The sequence below is a fragment of the Furipterus horrens genome, unplaced genomic scaffold (assembly GCF_987537825.1).
Source record: "Furipterus horrens unplaced genomic scaffold, mFurHor1.1.pri manual_scaffold_2, whole genome shotgun sequence".
NCBI lineage: Eukaryota > Metazoa > Chordata > Mammalia > Chiroptera > Furipteridae > Furipterus > Furipterus horrens.
The window spans coordinates 45215475-45234984 of record NW_028327172.1 but is presented as its reverse complement, the minus strand read 5'-3'; the positions used below and the strand labels follow the sequence as shown (position 1 = coordinate 45234984).

Below are 19510 nucleotides of genomic sequence, written 5' to 3'. Positions count from 1 at the left end.
TGCTGCAGTGAACATAGAGATACATATATCTTTAAAAATAAATGTTTTCAAATTTTTCAGGTAGATACTCAGAAGAGGGATTGCTGGGTCATAGCAATAGCCTGGCTCTAACATAGCCTTTTATAGATGAAAGTGAATTATGTAATCTCTATAAGATGTTTGCCTATCCACAGCTAGGGAAAGCTCTTATTCTTCAAAGGGACTGGGTGTAAGGAGTGAGTGGCTCTGTGTGTATGTGCACACATGTGTATACGTATTTGCTCATGTACAGTTACCCGTGATGTTCACTTATTCACTTTGTGTGAATATATTGAGACCGTATCCACGTGGTTTCCAATCCCCTGGAAAACCTTTGACCTGCTATGTTTAGTTTCCTCTCAAAATATTTAAATTAGCCAATCCTTTCTTTGCATACATATCTCCACAGAACTCTTGGGCTTTCCTTCATTGATTAGGTTTTGTGAGGCCCAGCTTGTTTTGGGTGAACATTATGGATATAGATGCCTTACACCTGAGCCCTCTTTTAAATAATTGACACCATTTTCCCATTAAACACAGTTGTATCTTTCAGAAATGTTCCAGTTGGGTTCTTAATATCTAATTGTAGCCATGGAGCTCTGTCTCAGCTCTTCACACCTGCAAACATGGCATTATTAGGATGTTTATCACCTCTTTATGGGATTGTCAGGTTGTCATGGTATTATTTATTAAACAAGAGGTTTGCATATGATAAGGACTATTAAAATTAAGGAGAAAGAAATGTTTTTCTGCAAGATAAAAGCTTACTATTTAAGTATATTTTTACAATGTAATGTTATGTAGCCATAAAAAGAAATGAAGACTTTACACCTACTATAACATAGATGAACCCTGAAAACATTTTGCTAAGTGAAAGAAGTGAGACATATAAGACCACATATTATATGATTCCATTTATACAAAATGTCCAGAATAGGAAATTCATAGAGACAGGAAGTAGATTAGTGGTTGCCAGGGACTCTGGGTAAGGGGCAATGGGGGGTAACTACTAATGGGTGTGGAGTTTCTTTTGGGGCTAATGAAAATGTCCTGGAGGTAATGGTTTTACATCTTTGTCAGTATACTAAAAACCATTGAACTGTACACTTTAAAAAGGTGGATTTTGCCCTGGCTCAGTAGATTGCGTGCCGGCCTACAGACCAAAAGGTTACTGGTTCAATTCCCAGTCAGGGTACATGCCTGGGTTGTGGACCAGGTCCCCGTCGCGGGCATGAGAGAGGCAACCGATTGCTGTTACCCTCTCTTTCTCCCTTCTTTCCCCTCTCTCTAAAAATAAATAAATAAAATCTTTAAAATGGTAGATTTTGTGTTAAGGGAATTGCATGTCAATGTTTTTTAAGCTTACTATTTTAAGATAAAGCATCTCTATATGAGACCTTAAAAACATGGTTATCACAGAACTGGAATACATACTATAAGGTTACTCTATGACTTTGGGTAAATTATTTCACCTCTTTAAATCATATAACCTCTGTGTCCTCATCTTAAAATTGGACTAATAATATGAATACTTTCATCAGAGAATCATTTGGAGGACTAAATGAATAATACCTATAAAGTGCTAAGCACAGTGCATTGTACCTTTGCATTGCCCACAGGGAATCTTCTTAAGTGTAACTAAGCAGTCAGACTCTCATGATTATCACGTGCCACACATGGCATGAGGTTTAGAAGGACATTAGGACAGGGAACACGGTTAACCAGTAGGGTGGCATCCAACATTAGTAGAATTAGTACTTCCACCAGTGTATAGCTCAGTCTACACAGCCAACTAGAGTTACTCTATTTGGTTCCCAGGTGACATGTCTGGGGTAAGGGAATGAGACTCACATGTGCAGGGGTAGTCACAGGTCCTAAAGGAGACTAAAATCTTTTATTACAACTCTATAAATAGAGTTTCCAAGGTTCCTGTAAGGGACGCGTCCAGATACGGGAATCACCAAACTCAAGCCCAAAGCCAAGGCTTCTCCATCAGCCATTATAGTCCATTTGTAGTTTCTCCAAACTGATGCAATTTACCTTTTGGGATTCATAAGCAATGTTGCCAAGTAATACAGTTGACATTGTGTCTTCATCAGGTTTCTACTGAAACACAGACCTAAAGCTCTAGTTTTCAAGCTGAGGGGAAAGAAGTGTTTTTAACCCTTTTTCACAGCTTGACACTTAAGTGCTCAATAGATGTGCCCATGGGAACTTTCCAGATCTCTCACTTCTTTGTAAAGTAGTATCACTTTGGCCCCAATGTATTATGAGTATTGATTAAACATTTATTGGAGTTATTATTATGTCTGTTCTGTCTAGAATGTATATGTGTATCCAAAGAGTTGGGGAGTTTTGAGTAATTATTATGATGGTACCCAGGTTTCTTGCTTTTCTCCTTCATCTTGGGCTTATGTCAGACTTCTCAGATTTCACTCCTTTTCTAGGGGTGAATTCTTCAGTACCCTTTGCACCATTGGTTCCCCAAATATATAGAGAAACTTTATTAAGATCATGAAGAAACACAGAATTGCTTTATTCTTTTGCCTTTATTGCCATAGTAGTTCCAACAGTAAGAGCGTTTTCATTGTTGCTCTCCTCATGCCTTACCTTAATCTCAGCCATCAGCACTCAGAGACTATTTCTCCAGAGTTGTTAAGCAAGCTGTGGCACTATATCATACATTACTAGAAATTGGAGTACCAGCTGTTCACTGGGTTTTAATTTGCAATTTGAAGGAGACTAGAAGTGCTGATTCTTCTCCTGCATTTCCATCCTTAGGACAAACCCATTTCTGTAAGCCTGAAAACTGAAATCATAATAATTGCACTTTGTATTTTACAGTGTATGGACCAGTTGACAAAGATCCAAACCGAATTACAAGAGACAGTGAAAGATTTAGCTAAAGGCAAAAAGAAGTACTTTGAGACTGAACAGATGGCTCAAGCAGTGCGAGAGAAAGCTGACATCGAGGCAAAGTATGTATTTTAGCATTTCTGAAAAAGTGATTATGCAAATAAATGTTATTTTTGCCAGTGCTTTGTTTTTTATTAATATCAAGCGTAGGCTCATTCTTAGATTACAGTGGTTTCATCTGACCTATATTTGTTACATACTTGAAATCAAAATTTTCCTTTATATTAGCTGACTTTATTTGAAATATGTAATGTAGCAAAATGAGAAGATTTGATCAGTTTTTACATTAAATTGAATTCTCTAGAGAAGACAAATGAACATTGTATTGAAAGCTTAGCAAAAGTCTAGTAAAGGTGCTATTGTGTGTGATTATCAGAGTTTAAGAGCCTCATTTTTCTCATGCTAGAGACTAAGTTAATTGTAGTAGGGAGTCCCTTGTGCCCAGCGTGCCACTGAGGGCCATGGGCGCATCAAGTAAGCAAGAGCACAGACCTCGGTGTAGACACTCTGCTCCAGTGCAGTTCCTCTCTTATGTGAAATTCTAATACATATACTTTTTTTATGTCTGCCTTACCAATTATGTGAATTTTACTTCAGTATTTGTGACTTAAATTTTGCTTTTTTTTTTTCTGAGACTAATTAGGAAAAGAAGGAACTGGCGATGGGTAATAGAAGGAACTAATAAAGCAAACATTAGAGTAGAGATTCCTGCAATGACAACTTGAAAAAAGATAAGTTTTTGAGGAAAAAAATAAGCCAATGTTATAGGCTAGGACTCAGAAGAGGTTTGTGAGGAGAGCTAAAATTCCCACTCAGTGAGCTCACTGATGTAAAATCTGAACTACAACTCATGAAATCTGAAAGGCTATGAACACTTGTACAGACTAGCAAGGCCTGGGGAGTGTCTTTCTAATATGTTTTTTGTTTGTTTTAAATCTATTTGCAAGAAATTAAGTAATCTCGTAAGTATCCTGTGAAAATTTAAGTTCTCCTGTGGAGTGTATTTGGTACCAAGGGATGGTAATTGAATATTCATGAAGTACTTTATGTTACTGGGAAATATATTTACTATATACTGTTTCCCTAATTTAGTTTATTGTCTTTATTATTTTATTTTTTGTGAGCATACAAATATTTCCTGTAGAGTGAATGAACCCATCTTCCAAATAAGACCCAATTTTTTTAATTGATTTTTTTTTAGAGAGATAGAAAAGGAGAGAGTGAAACATAGATTTATTGTTCCACTTATTTATGCATTCATTGGTTGACTTCTCTATGTTCCCTGACCGGTGATCGAACCCACAACCTTGACCTATCTGGACAATACCTTAACCAACCCTCTAAGCAAACGAGCTACCTAGCTATGTCTCAGTAAGACCCAGAATATTTTAGATCAGGTGATCTCTATTAGGAACATCCTGTTATGGTAGTTTTGGGGAACTTGTTTAATAAAACTCTCAGGAATTCTAGAACAGAGTTGACAGATTTGTAGAACATATAGAAATCCCCACATTAGCTAGGGCCTCCAGGGTTGAAAATGAGGACAGTTGCAGGGCTGCTCCTGAGAAGTGTGGGTTTTACAGGGTCAGATAATCACAAATGCTGATCACAAGGAACTGCTTTCTAATGTGGCCCAAACTCAGAGGGGATACAGCAAATTAGACATTTTAGTTCAGCGTGTAACTTTTCTGGAAAATTAATTCAACTACAGAGTAAGAAATGCCTTTTCATCTTCACTCACTAATTGTTTATTGAATGATTACTTTATATTGGTTGCTGTAAGTACAGATAAAATTTGTGCCCTGAAGAAATTTAAAATCTAGAATTAAAGAGAAATGTATTTAAAAGTGACTTTATGATTTGTTTATTCACTAAATTTTAAGAAGTGCCTTAAGTCGCTTACCTATTTACAATAGTTGTATGATAATATATAAGCATGGAAAACAGATTAATTTGCCTAATGTAAAAGGAAACCTTTATAGAAGAAGTGATGTTTGGACAGAGTCTTGGAGAATGAATATGATTTTTCTAAGTAGAGATGAGAGGGAAGATCAGGAAAGGGGACGTGAACACTGGACTGCGTGTAGTTTTGATAGATGACTTGACAGATGATGAGATGTGCACCTTAGGAGAGAAGTGCACACAGAGGGAAGAGGGAGGCAGTTTGAAGGCAAAGATTAGTTCTATTTGGGGTATAAAGGTTCTAAAAAACCTGTGGAACATTGGTGTGAATATATTCGGTAGGGAGTCATATAACTAACTCATTTTCAGATGAGAATCTGGGTGGAAAGGTCTCACTTTGGGGGTTAATTGCCTTTCAGATGATAGTTATAAAGAGGAAATCATATAGAAAATGAGATGAGAAGTTGAGTTTGGAACCCTACGTAATATTAACATTTGGGAGGTAGGTGAGGAAGAGTTTATTATTTGTATATATCTCATTTGTTCTAGATAGTAACTTTGAGGACAGGGACTGTATTATTCTATTGATTATTAATACCTGCTTTAGTACCACACAAGAACTATATGAGGATTCACAAATGAAGCAGAAGCCAGAAACTTAAAGCCTTAGGTTGGAAAATCCAGGTGCAACTCAGACTATTTGGATAATGGCAACAAAAAGAGGAGAATTGAGAATACCCCCAAACCATCTTTCTTAACCCTGAACAGGCCCTCTCAAATTTTAAAATCTGTGGCCTTTGCTTTTCTAGATCAAAATGAATATGAATCTAATTAATAAAAACAAAAAGCCCACAAAGTATGAATATAGCGAGGTAGAATATAACTGGAATACTTTGGACCCAATTTTTTTAACAGTGGGGAAGTAGTTTGGATGCATACATGTACATCCCTGAATGTTTCTCTCTTGTTTGGAGATGAGAGGCTGCTTTTGCTAAGCTCCTCACGTGTTCTGCAGAGACTGGCTTGCTCTGTGGTCTGCAGCTTTACTTCATGTTATGGCATAGCTGCTAGCACATGCATTGAAGTCTCCCATGGCAATCACCATGACACTGCAGTCAAGACAAACATTGGTCCTGGGAGTGTTGATTGTTTCTTAGCATTTGTCTTTTGACTTTCCTCTTGGTGGTTATCTCTGGTTGTTTGGGTAAAACCAGCATATTTTTATTACTGACTGCTAGATTTTGGTTCCCCTCTCATAGTGAAAGGAATTGAAGGAAATGATGATGCCAGATTTGGAGAAGATAAAGTAGAACAAAATCATATAAGGCAGAGAGTCCAGAGACTTTCTCATTGTATTCCAAATACTGTATTAAGAGTAGAGACGGCACACAGGCAGGCACCCAAATAAGAAGAACTTTTAATGGGAGAAAGAATGGAATTAAGGACTTTGTTGAGCCTGGTCAGCACACACTGTAGACTGCACTCTGGCATTGCTGGAGCCTGTCACACATTGCCCTGATAACCTGCTGATCTTTGTTTCCATAGGTCGGTTATTCCTGCACTTTAAACTTCCTTGCAGGAACTAAAGTGTATGTAATTGTATGCTACGGGAATAACTATAGTTTAATGCCTCTTGTTTATTGTGAAACACCAATATATTGGATTTGTCTAATTGAATTTTTTTGTCACTAAATATTTTTATTTTATTAATCTCAATATTTCCTGTTTCACCATAATATTAATTCTTCCTGTAGTAAAATAAAGGAAGATAATCATTAATCTTGGTTTTCCATTTTTTAGTTCTCTTTTAGAATAGTTCTGTGAAAAATGGTAACTTTTAAAAAGTTTAGTAATTATAATATTTAATTATTTTATTATGGTATAATTTGGTAATTTTATTTACCATACTTTTCTATTTTTATTACAGATCTAAACTTAGTCTTTTTCAATCAAGAATCAGTTTACAAAAGGCAAGTGTAAAGGTGAGTTTTTGAAAACTATATCTGAGAAAACTTATCTTGAAAAAAATAAAAGAATTGGGTCTTTTTGATGGGTCAATTATTTGCAACTAATTTAGAGAAGCATTTTAACTTAGGGAGGAACTTTCCTTCCCAGTTCAAGGGCACGTTTTTCAGCCAGGTGTCAACACTTCCAACAGTGCTTGCTTCTCAAGATTGCTTTGCTGATAGGTTTCTGTACTTAATTTGCTTGGGTAGCTTTATGTCTTTAACTCTTAGTATAAGAGACTTAGTCCACAGGATTTAGAAATCTCTATAAACTCCATTTCATTGAGCTTTACACCCTGAGCACAAATTTTGGGCCAGATGCAAGCGATTTTTTTCCTGTGGGGCCCTCAGGCTGTGAAGTACTGATAAGAAAGCTTAGTGACCTGGCTTTGACTGCCAGGCTCCCAACTAGTAGCAGTCCTTTTGGCACATTATTAGTATGGAATTTTTAAAAACTATTTTCTAACTCCAACAGATTTACCCATGTCTTTGAAGATAGGATAAGGTACTTAATTTGGGAACCCTTATTTTCCCATTTGGATAAAATGAACAAAATACTTTGAAGTTCTCTATAAAGCTTTGGAAGTATGTTAAGTATAAATAACAAATATTTGAAAATACTCTTATCAGGTTTAACAGTTATAGTCACTGTTTATTTAATTCCTCAATAGTGCTGAATAGTTTTTATAAGCATGTAAATGTTTCTCCACATGGTTACCTTTACTCTTATGGAGGACCCATCAATTGCCAACTAAAAAAGGTTATTCTCATATGTTTTGCAGTGTAATATCAGTTTGCACTGATTTTTTTTCTTTTATTATGTTTTAGTTAAAAGCCCGGCGAACTGAGTGTAATTCCAAAGCTACTCACGCAAGGAATGATTATCTTCTTACATTAGCAGCAGCAAATGCACACCAGGATCGCTACTATCAAACAGATTTAGTTAACATTATGAAGGTAAAACAGTCTTAATATCTATGGTAATTTTGTTTCATTAAAGACAAAAACAACTGATAAATTGGGTGTTAAGTACACAGGATTGAGTTGGCAGAATAGCATCCAGGCTACTTTGTATTTTCTTGGAATATACTTGATATTGCATGGGCAACCTGTTTCACGTAATTCTGAATCAATTTTTAGTGTAAGAAAATGTTTAAAACCAACACAAGTAAAGGATTGTATTATTCCCTAACAGCAGCAGATATTTACTATAGGGGTTATTAATATATGAGATTATTTTTAAAAGCTTCATTTTTAAAAATTCTATACTTTTTCATTGGTAGGTAAACTTGTACATTAAGATTTTATGATTTTGATGTGCCTAAAGAAAAACAAGAAAAAAATGTCTAGTAGTTATGTGACAATACCTCTCCCCTGGGTATCTCCCTGAAAGGCAGATAGATAGGGTTTCAGTTTCTCATGTACCCAAACTCGATCTTGGTCTTTTCCTGTTTATATACTATATGTAGTTTTTACTTTCACTGAAATTGAGCAAAAGGGGTGAAAGAGAAGAAAACTTTTTTAACCTGCTGCCAGGTTTCCCCTTGTTGCTGGTGGACAAGTTTTAGTTTGAATTATATCTCATTCTGTTTTGTCTTCTCAAGAACCCAAACATTTGATTATTCTTTCTCTTACATGTTCAATCCATCCCTCTCCAATGCATTGTCCCTAATGACTATCAAATACATTGCTTTCATTGAATTGCTTGCTTTATGAATCAGAGGTGTTGAGAATGGGGATGCAACAGGAGTGGAAACTTTTTTCTCCAGTGTCTCTGGGACGGTTCTTTCCTTGAGAATAGAGACAGGACATTTCCTGAGAACTTCAGAGAAAAATGGGAGTGGTAAAGAGTCAGACTGGACTAAGAAGTATCCTATTGTATTTCTTTTTTCTTTCCTTTCTGTTCACTGCCTGAAATCCTGTTTTCCTAGTTTCTATCCTGTTCTGAACTTCTGCCAGTTAGAATACAGGGGGTGAGAGAGACAAGGGATTGTTTGGGCATCTCACATGAGAACTTTGCATACATTTTTCCCATGAAACGTGGGACCTAGGGGTTTAGGCATTTTACTTTCTTATTGGGTGCTTTAGAATCTCCTATAGTGCTTCAGACTTGACCTCCCATTATAATATGGTTTCAAACAACTTAGTAAAGGTTTTACTTAAGACTGATTTCCTCTGTCCTTTTATTATTAAATCAAAGCTGTTAACTATATATTTTTCTTCTTTGCATACTTTAAAATGAATATTATATTAGTTTAAGCAGCAGCAAAACCAAAATCTTTATTTTAAAAAAAAAAATCGATTCTATAGCCAAAAAAGATCTCTTAAAACCCTATGTATGGCCTTTGATAAACCAGGAAAGGTTACAGTATTATTTTAGAGATCTACCCTCTACCCAAAACATAGAAGTTATTGGGCCTGGTCTGCTCTCATGCATGTTTTCGATCAGCATTTGAGTAGATTATGCTTCAGATTACTCATTTCATGAAGTATTATAGGGTGCTGAAATGATAAAATAGAAGCAGGAGTTCATCCTATTCCTTAAAAATGAAAAAAAAAAAGTATCTTAATTTTCATGTTGTGCATGTTAATTCATTTTCTTGCTCATGCTAAATCTATAGTCTACAGTGTTGGAAAACTCTCATTTCATCCTGTTAGCTACTTACTAAGTTTCTATCATTGAATTGACAGTGGAGTGGCTGGCTGGCCCTATAGTGCCTTTCTTGGAAATGTCTATTTTTTGATTTCTTGTTCAGGTTATAATGCCTTAGCTATAATCTTTTTAAAAAATTATGTGAATAGCTTGGAAGTCTGAGATTTGATTCGTTGATTTAATCATACACATTTAATAGTCACTTATAGTACAGCAGCTACTGGACTAGACTTTGGGAAGAAGCAAAGATGAGTAAGGCATTCTCCTCAAAGAGCTCAAGCAGGAAAGGAGAAAGAGAAAGAGAGATGGAAATGATTACAAATTAGGATAATCAAATCACTTACTGCTAGAGGACCATGATTAGTAATAGCTATCTTTTTTTCTTTTTTTAAAAAGAAATAATGCTTTATATTAGACTGGAATTACCCAAATCACTTTAGGCATCTTATCCTTTCTCATTTTTCTGTTTAGAGTTCATAGTTCATTATTTAAATAACACTCTAGTTCATTATTTAAATAACACTCTAGCCCAGTGATTTTCAACCAGTGTGCCACAAGAATATTTAAGATATGCAATACCTGACTATTCAAGGGCACTGACCTCTTTTTCCTTAGATCGTCAAATAAAAAAATTACAACAGCCAACACAGTAGCCAGCCAGTGTGAATGAATCAAAATGATACCTATTTTATTTTTGTCACATCGGCAAAAATATATATACTTTTTGGTGTGCTGCAGAATTTTAGTAATTTATGTGTGTCATGAGATGGAAAAGGTTCAAAATCATTGCTCTAGCCTATAAATGAAATGAAATGAAATCCCAACTCTGAATGAACTCAGATAACCTCTTTCTCTGTATCTGCAGCTAAGTAGCCAAGTACTACTGAAGAAAATCTTTCAACAGCAGATTCATAATCATAAAGTAATGTGGAACCCATCTCAAACTTACCCTTAACACTGCTCAGATTTCCTACTGCATTTTTCAGGTTAACTTCCCCTTCTATTTTTAATGATTTTTTTCAACTTCTTTCCTTCTTCTCAAGCCATAAACTTACCCTTTTACTTTCACACTTAGCAAGTGGTCTTTCTTCCTAATTTACAGAGAAAACAGAAGCCATTAAAAGGAAACTCCATTATTGTCCCATTACCTGCCTTCATCTGTGTTCAAGACTCCAAGGAGTTTCAATAGCAGTTATTCCTCCTTTTCACCTTCACTTTTGGTAATATGTCATCCCCTCCTGCCTTCTCAGAATCAAAACAATTGATAATCCTGTTTTCTCCTCATCTTTCTGGAACATTCCATTCTTAGATTAACAGTTGATGGGAACTTAGTGATGACATTATATCTGGTTTTTGTGTTACACGTCTCTAATCCAGATTAATGGCCTTCTGCATCCGCTGCAGTGCCGTTACTCTGAGATCTTCCTTTGCCTCTCTCCTGTGTTGGATCTCCAGTTTTCTGTATCATATGTGTTCTTTTCTCCTGGTTTACTCTGTTCTTGGGAATATCTCCTCCAGTACCTTCTTGAGAGAGTGAACATGGGAGGCAAGTCTTTTGAGATACTATGTTTACGAAATGTCATTATTCTGTGCTAATACTTGATATAGAATTAAAGGTTGAAATCATTTTTATTCAAATATTGAAGTCAATACTCTTATTTTCTTGTTTCCTATGTGGGTATGGAGAATCCAAAGCCATTCTGATTCTTGATTCTTTTTATCTGGTCTAGTTCTGTTTTGTTTTGTTTTGTTTTTAGAAGCTTATGTAATATTCTCAGTATGCCCTTTGATTCTGGATTAATTCTTCCTCTCTGTTTCCTTTTTCTGAAACTCCTGTTATTAATATATTGGATCTCCTGGCCTAATTCTGTAAATTCCTTTTTTCCCTTATTTTCCTCCTTTGTCACTATACACTACTATCTGGGAGACTTCAACTTTGTAGTGCAACTCTTATTAAGTGTTTAGTTTTTTCAACGTGCTTTTAATTTCCAATTGTTCCTTTTTATTCCCTGAATATTTCTTTCAAAAGCAGATTTTTGTGCTTTATCTTCTTCTTTTAATTCTGATGATATCAAAGTAGGATTTATTTTAAAGTTTTTTTTTTCCTGCATAGTTTTTGTTTGAGGCAGTTGTAATAAATTAATAGTAGCTAGGTAGAATGCTGGGCCAAGAAGAACTTTGTGGATGCCATGATCCATTAGCAGTCTGTGTCCTTGGGTGTAAAAGGAGCAAATACCAGCACGTGGGCCCCATATTTGATGCCCCCAGCCTAGTAAATCTCTGCTTTGGATCCATTAATATTATAGGAGCAGTAGATAGATAGATAGATAGATAGATAGATAGATAGATAGATAGATAGACATACATATACATACATACATACACTGTATTACTCTGTATTTGAAGTAAGTAGTTTCTTTCTATATATTTGTGTTTTAAAATATATCTTTCTCAAAGTTAGACTGAAGTCAATGCATTAGAATGTCTGAATTTTTAAAATATATATTTTATTGATTATGCTATTACAGTTGTCCCAATTTTTCCTCCTTTGCCCCCCTCCACCCAGTACCCCCATTCGCTCCAGGAATACCCCACCTTAGCTCATGTCCATGGGTCATGCATATAAGTTCTTTGGCTACTCCATTACCTATACTGTTCTTATCCCCCTGTCTAGTGTGTATCTAACAATTTATACTTCTTAATCCCTGCACCTTTCCCCCCCATTTTTCCCCTTCCCCCACCCAACTGATAACACTCCAAATGATCTCCGTATCTATGATTCTGTTCCTGTTTTGCTTGTTTGCTTAGTTTGTTATTTGAATTCAAGTATTGATAGTTGTCAATTTATTGTCATTTTAATGTTCATGGTTTGATTTTCATCTTTTTCTTAAATAATTCCCCTTAACATTTCATGTAATAATAGTTTGGTGGTGATGATGAACTCCTTTAGGTTTACCTTGTCTGGGAAGCACTTTATCTGCTTTGCTGGATAGAGTAATCTAGGTTGTAGGTCCTTGCTTTTCATCACTTTGAATGCTTCTTGCTAGTCCCTTCTAGCCTGCAAAGTTGCTTTCGAAAAATCAGCTGATAGTCTTAAGGGAACCCCTTGGTAGGTAACTCTCTTCTTTTCTCTTGCTGCTTTTAAGATACTCTCTTTATCTTTAACCTTTGGCATTTCTCTTTAGTCTCCTTCAGTCTGAAAAAGTTTCTCCATTTGTTCCTGTCTTTCATGACTGACAATTTAAAGAGCACAAGCCTGTGCTTCTGTGGGCTGTCCTTTGAGCTGGATTTGTCCAGTATTGCTACATGTCCAACCTCAGGTCATGCATTCTTGGCAGAAATACCCCAGGAATGATCCTGTGCTCTTCTCAGACATTTTATCAAGAGGCATATGATGTCAATTTGTCCTGCCACTGGTGATGTTTATCTTAATCACGTAGTCATTTTGGTATCTGCTTGGTTTTTTCCACTGTAAAGTCATCATTCTTTCCTATGCAATGGCAAGTATTTGCAGAGGCAGACTATCCCAATATTATATTCCCCGTCAAACCTCTGCCCACCAGCCTTACTTAGCATACTTTGATGAAATCCTTTATGATGGTTGCCAAATGGTGAAATATTTTCATCATTTCTTCTACATTTATTAGTTGTCATTCTATCATAAGGAATACGTTTTTACTCTTCCCTGTTCATATATTTATTTATATTGTCATGGTCATTGATTTCTATTTTATTCACTGGAATGAAATGTGTTGCTTTTATTATTTATTATTATTCTCAAATTGCTTCATACCTGACCAGTAGGAGTCTCTTCAACCTGGCTCCTCCTATCCTTCACATAGACCCCAGTCATTCTCTGAGCATTTCCTTTCTGGTACAAGATGTTCTAGGACTATCATTTACTTAACCTTGCCCCAATTCTGGAATCAAGCATTTCTTCAAGGATCCTTATTTCATTTTAATGGAAGATAGTATTTAGAAACTGAAATCTGGGCACCTGATGTGCTCATTGCTTCTGGATATTATTGCTTCTTATCCCTCTCAGTGGGCAGAGCTATGAAATTTAGATTATGTATGTATACTTGTATGTATGTATGTATGTATACAGCTATATTTCTGTATCTATACATGTGTGTCTAAACATAAATTCACATTGAGATGTTCAGTTCCAATCCACTACCTCAGGATTCTTTCTAGCCTTCCCTTTTCTATATTTGTATGTAAGTGCCTTTGACAGTGAGAAATTTGGCTCCCGTTATCCTCAATATATTTATTTATTTGCTCAATCTATTTGTATATTACTCATGTTCTGACTACTCTTGCCACCTACTCAGCCTTTGATTTTTCCCTTCGAAATTTACTACTCTCGAATCTTCGCAGTCTCAGTAATGGCAACTACATCTTTGCAATTGCTCAAGACAAAAAAAAGCCTTAGTGTCATTCTTATCATCCCTCCCCAAGCCCCACATCCATCCTGTCAAGTAAATTCCTTCCTCTCTCCCTTTAAATGGAACATTCTCCCCCACCTCCACTACTGCTATTCTAAACCAAGCCCTATTATTATCTTTTTAAAAAAAATTTTTATTGATTTGAGAGAGGAAGAGAGAGAGAGAGAGAGAGAGAGAGAGAGAAACATTGATTTGTTGTTTCACTTATTTGTACATTCATTGGTTGATTCTTGTATGTGTCCTGACCTGAAATCAAACCTGCAACCTTGGCATATTGGGACAATGCTCTAACCAACTGAGCTACCCAAGCAGGGCTCACTGTTATTATCTCTTACATGTACTTTACCAAGAGTCTTCTTTTTTTAATTGGACTTATTGGGGTGACACTGGTTAACAAAATCATACAGGTTTCAGGTGCACTACTCCACAACACATCATCTGTACATCATACTGTGTGTTCACCACCCCAAGTCAAGTCTCCTTCCATCACCATTTATCCCCCCAAACCTTCCTCCACCTCTCTCTTCCCCACCTCCCAGGATCACCCCACTATTGTCTGTGTCTATGAGATTCTTTTCTCTTTTTTCTTTTTTTTAGCAAGTCTTCTAATGAACTTTCTGCTTCTACCTTTGCCCTCAATGTCTGTTCTTCACACAATAGCCAAAGTGATTCTTTTCAAGTCTGAATCTCAGATTATGTCATTCTTTTCTCAAAACCTACTGGTAGCTTCTCTTCTCACATAGTTGAAAAGTCAGAATTCTTATCAAGGTCTACCACTTGTTCCCTCACTGTAATTCTGCCATATTAGTTTTCTTACTGTTCCACAACAATCATATTCTCACCTCAGGACCTTTGCCCTTGCTATTTCCTAAGCAAGCTGTTCCCCAAGATATCCACATAACTCCCTCACTTCATCCAGGTCATTGTTAAACGTGACTTCATCAGTAAGGTTTTCCTGACAACCTGATATAAGATGGCATTCTTCACTCTGTTTCTTTACTTTGTTTATGTTTATTACATATGTATTTATTACAACCAGACATTATATTTAAGAACAGGGGTTTGGGCCTGGGTTTTTCCATGCCTGGTTTATTCTACATCACCTAGAGTAACATCTGACAAATAGACTCTTGATAAATATTCAAATGATTTTGTTGAATGACTTTATACTTGCTGTCTGATACATTTTGTTGGGTGGAATTGATTTGGGTGATATATTAGTGATCTGTTTTATAGAGCTGAAAGTAAGATAGATGTTTTACAAGGAAATTAGTATCACATAAGCTATTACCTGGCCTTAAGAGAGAGAGTTCACAAGAGAGGGGTATAAGGTAACTAAACAGTAATGGAGAAAATTACAATAAAGATTAAATAAGAAAAAGAGAAGAGTTCACTTTCGGGTTGTAAATGTTTTTAGAAAGCATAATTAGAGATTGGAGACATTTTGAAAAAGAAACTGTGATGAGCACCAGATACACGTTTCTGAGATCTGGAGCTTACCTTACTGGCTTAGTAAGGGTCTGGTTGGCAGACGCTTCCAAGGCCACTTCTCAAAGAATGTCCTTCTTCTCCAACCGTAACTTTTCTTTCTTACCCAAGGCTGTTAGGCAGCTTATGTTTTCTGGCATATTTTATTTTTCTTAATATCTAATACCATGTTTAATTTTCAGTTGGGAGTACAGTAACTTCATAAATTCCTCTTATTCTTAATACTCTCAATAATAAAATTTTTTAAAGTTCAAGTGCATTAGAACTAGTAAAGTACTGAGTAGTTCTGTTTCCTTCAGGGTAGGCTCTGGAGAGAGTAAACTATTGACTTTAAGAAAAAGCAGGTATTTCTATCAAGAAAGCCTTCCTTTGGAAGTAGGCTTTCATTTCCTTATATTTTTTAACCTTTGAGATTCTATTTCTTCATCTCAAACGACCAAAAATAGAACTATTTCATGAATTGTGTATATATGTAAGTGGTTGGCATATAGTAGGTGTACCTTAAGTATTCACTTCTCTTTCCACCTTCCCTGCTCTTCCACTAATTAATACATCTTAATGCTTTATTTATATTAATAAGCTATTTTGTATCTTAACCAAATTTTCTTACCAAAATAGTTAAGGCTGGTAAACACAACTAAACAAAAAGTATATGGAATTGTTTTTGCTCTAAAAATACTGAAGGCTAACATTAGATTAGTGTTTTCCCTTACAGACCTAATATATCTTTCTGGCGTTAAAATAGAGAAGAGAGAGTTACTTCGCCTGAGTGATCAAGCAAGACCAATATAAATGAAGCCATGGGGAGTTTCCAGGCATTAAAGTCATGAGTGCTTTCCCTCCCTAATTTTATTTTCATCTGGTAAAACAAGCAGAAATACCATGAAGATTTGGGGGGGGTTTTGTGTGTGTGTTTTTTTGCCAAAAATCAACATGCTCTAAACATGTGCATGTTGAGAGGGCCAACAATGTGTGGATTCTGAATGTTATCTTTTAAGTGAAAGAGTACATGTGTTATACTATCCTTGTCAACTAGAATTTTCCCTAAGCTTTGTGAGGTAAGAACTTTATCTGCTATATTGAACTCTGGCCTCACTTCCTCTGCGAGCATAGTTGATTTCAGCCAGATATTAAGAACTTATAAACAAACTCTGAAAAGCCAGACATCAAATCAGTGGGAAAATCGCAGATTATAAAGGCAGTGATGTTGAGGCTCTGTAGAAAAAAAGAAGAAAAAAGATTCCTACATTATACCAGGCCAAGTTATAGATTTGTTAAAGATAAATATAACAGAAAAATGTGAAAAAATATTTATCTGATCTCAGTTTGGGAAGATTTTAAGTTGTCTGGCAAAGGCAAACACTGTGGAAGTACTGTGATAGATTTGACAATGCCAAATTTTAAAAATATGTATACAATAATAACAACAGCTAACATTTATTAAACTAAGTATAAAACCTTAGAGTAAGTGCTTTAAGTGCCAAGATTGAGAAACTTTGCCCTAGAACTGCATGATCTGTACCCTGGTCTGCTTTTCATGTTATCACAGGCAATACTATCACCTGATGTTTTGCCATGGTATAGCAAGTATTAATTACCACTTTCCCAATCTGCAGCATCTGTTTCCTCACTTTTTGCTACTCAGCTGCTCAGCAGATGCCAACTCCTATGGGGAGCTCCCTTGTAGGTAACCTAACTGCTTTTCTTTTGCTGCTTTTAAGATTCTCTGTTTGTCTTTAACCTTTGGCATTTTCATTATGATGTGTCTTGGTGTGGGCTTCTTTGGGTCTAGCTTGTTTGGGATTCTCTGTGCTACCTGGACTTGTATGTCTTTTTCACCAAGTTAGGGAGGTTTTCTGTCATTACTTTTTCAAATAGGTTTTTAATGTCTTGCTTTCTTCTCCTTCTGGCACTCCCATGATGCAAACGTTGGTTTGCTTGAAGTTATCTAGAGGCTCCTTGCACTGCGCTCATTTTATTTTCTTTTTTTCTTTTTTCTTCTTGCTTTTCTGATTTGTTGTTTTTTGCTTTCTTATATATTCAAAATTGCTAATTTGATTCTTGGCTTCATCCACTCTACTTTTGTTTCCCTGTAAATTGTTCTTTATTTCAATTAGTAAATCCTTTATTTCTGACTGGAGAAATTGGGTGGGAATGTAAAATGGTGCAGCGACTGTGGAAAACAGTTAGTTTCTCAAATTGTAACAGATTATGTATGACCCTGTAATTTCACTCTTAGGTAAATACCCAAGAAAATTGAAAACAGATTTTCAAACAAAAACTGTATACATATGTTCATAGCAGCACTATTCATAGTAGTCAAAAAGAGAGGATACATTTGAAGATGTGGTATATCCATGCAATAGAATGTTATTTGGCCATAAAAAGGAATGAAATGCTGATACATGTGTTAAAACATGAATAAACCTTGAAAACACATTAAGTGAAATAAGTCAGATGCAAAAAGATCACATATTGTATAATTCCATTGGTATAAAATGTCCAGAGTAGCCCCTGGCTGCTGTGGCTCAGTGGATTGAGCATTGGCTTGCGAGCCAAGTGTCGCTGGTTTGATTCCCAGTCAGGGCAGATGACTAGGTTGCACACCAGGTCCCCAGTTGGGGGCGCATGAGAGGCAACTGCACAGTGATGTTTCTCTCCCTCTCTTTCTCCTTTCCCCTCTGTCTAAAAACAGATAAATAAAATAAAAATAAAAAATAAAGTAACCTTGTTAAAAATAAATTAATTAATTAAAAAATAAAGGTTCAGAGTAGGCAAAGCCATAGGGACAGAAATTTGATTAGTAGTTGCTAATTTCTCAGGGGAGAGTGAAATTGCTTAATGGATATGAGATTTTCTTTTCAGGTGATGGCTGTACAACATTAAAATGGTGAATTTTATGGTACTTGACTTATACTTCAATAAAAAACAAGAGTAGTGACTGAAAATTTTTTATTTCATCAATGATCAATAAAGTGGAAATTATAACAGTGTTTTATGTCAGTTGGGTCTCTCAAAATAGTAAGGTAAAAACTTTAATCCATTCTTATTCTCTTATTGAGAGTGTAGATTGATATGGTAATTTTGGACAGCCTATTGTTTATATATGTCAAATGCCTTAAAATGAGCCATGCTCTGTCTCAGCAATTATATTCTAGGAATTTACTTTAAGAATATAAATAGGTATTTATGAAAATATATGTCTTGCATGATGATTACAGTGGGAAGAAAAATTGAAAGCAACTAAAATGTTTAAAAATGAAACATTTAATAGTTTGAAGTAATTTAAATATTTGATAACAGAGGATAATTTATGATATCCAAATGATGTGTGTAGTTCATTTTTATTTTTTATTTATTTTTACTGTATTTTGTCCATTACCATTTATTCCCCCTTTTCCCTTTTGCCCCATGCAGTCACCACTGTTGTCCATGTCCATGAGTGCTTTTTCCTTTTTGCTCAACCCCTCCACCCACTAACCCCACCCCGAGCTGTCACCCTGCTCTCTATCTATGAGTCTGTGACTGTTTTGCTTATTAGTTCAGTTTGTTCATTAGATTCCATATATGAGTGAAATCACATGGTATTTGTCTTTCTCTGACTGGCTTATTTCACTTAGCTTAACATTCTCCAGGTCCATCCATGCTGTCGCAAGGGTAAATTTTTCTTTTTTATGGCTGAGTAGTATTCTATTGTGTAAATGTTTTATTCATTCATCTACTGATGTACACTTGGGCTGCTTCCATATCTTGGTGATTGTAAATAGTGCTTCAATGAACATAGGGGTGGTTATGTTCTTTCAAATTAGTGTTTCATGTTTCTTTGGATAAATTCTCAGAAATAGAATTGCTGGGTCATAAGGTAGTTCCGTTTTTAACGTTTTGAGGTAACTCCATACTGCTTTCCACAGTGGCTGCACCAATCTGCATTCCTACCAATGGTGCAAAAGGGTTTGTTCCCCTTTCTCCACATCCTCACCAGCGCTTGTTGTTTGTTGATTTATTGATGATAGTTATTCTGACCAGTGTGAGGTGATATCTCATTGTGGTTTTAATTTGCATTTCTCTGATTAGTGACA

At 35.7% G+C, this 19510-nt stretch overlaps 1 protein-coding gene across 1 annotated transcript in view; it reads left to right on the top strand.

Moving 5' to 3' along the window:
• The window catches only part of FCHSD2 (FCH and double SH3 domains 2), a 219782-nt gene that overhangs the window by 117101 nt on the left and 83171 nt on the right, over positions 1-19510 (top strand). The window contains exons 6-8 of the mRNA XM_090265153.1: positions 2863-2996; positions 6764-6818; positions 7671-7799. Coding sequence (XP_090121279.1) covers positions 2863-2996; positions 6764-6818; positions 7671-7799 — 318 coding nt within the window. The remainder of the gene's footprint in view (positions 1-2862; positions 2997-6763; positions 6819-7670; positions 7800-19510) is intronic.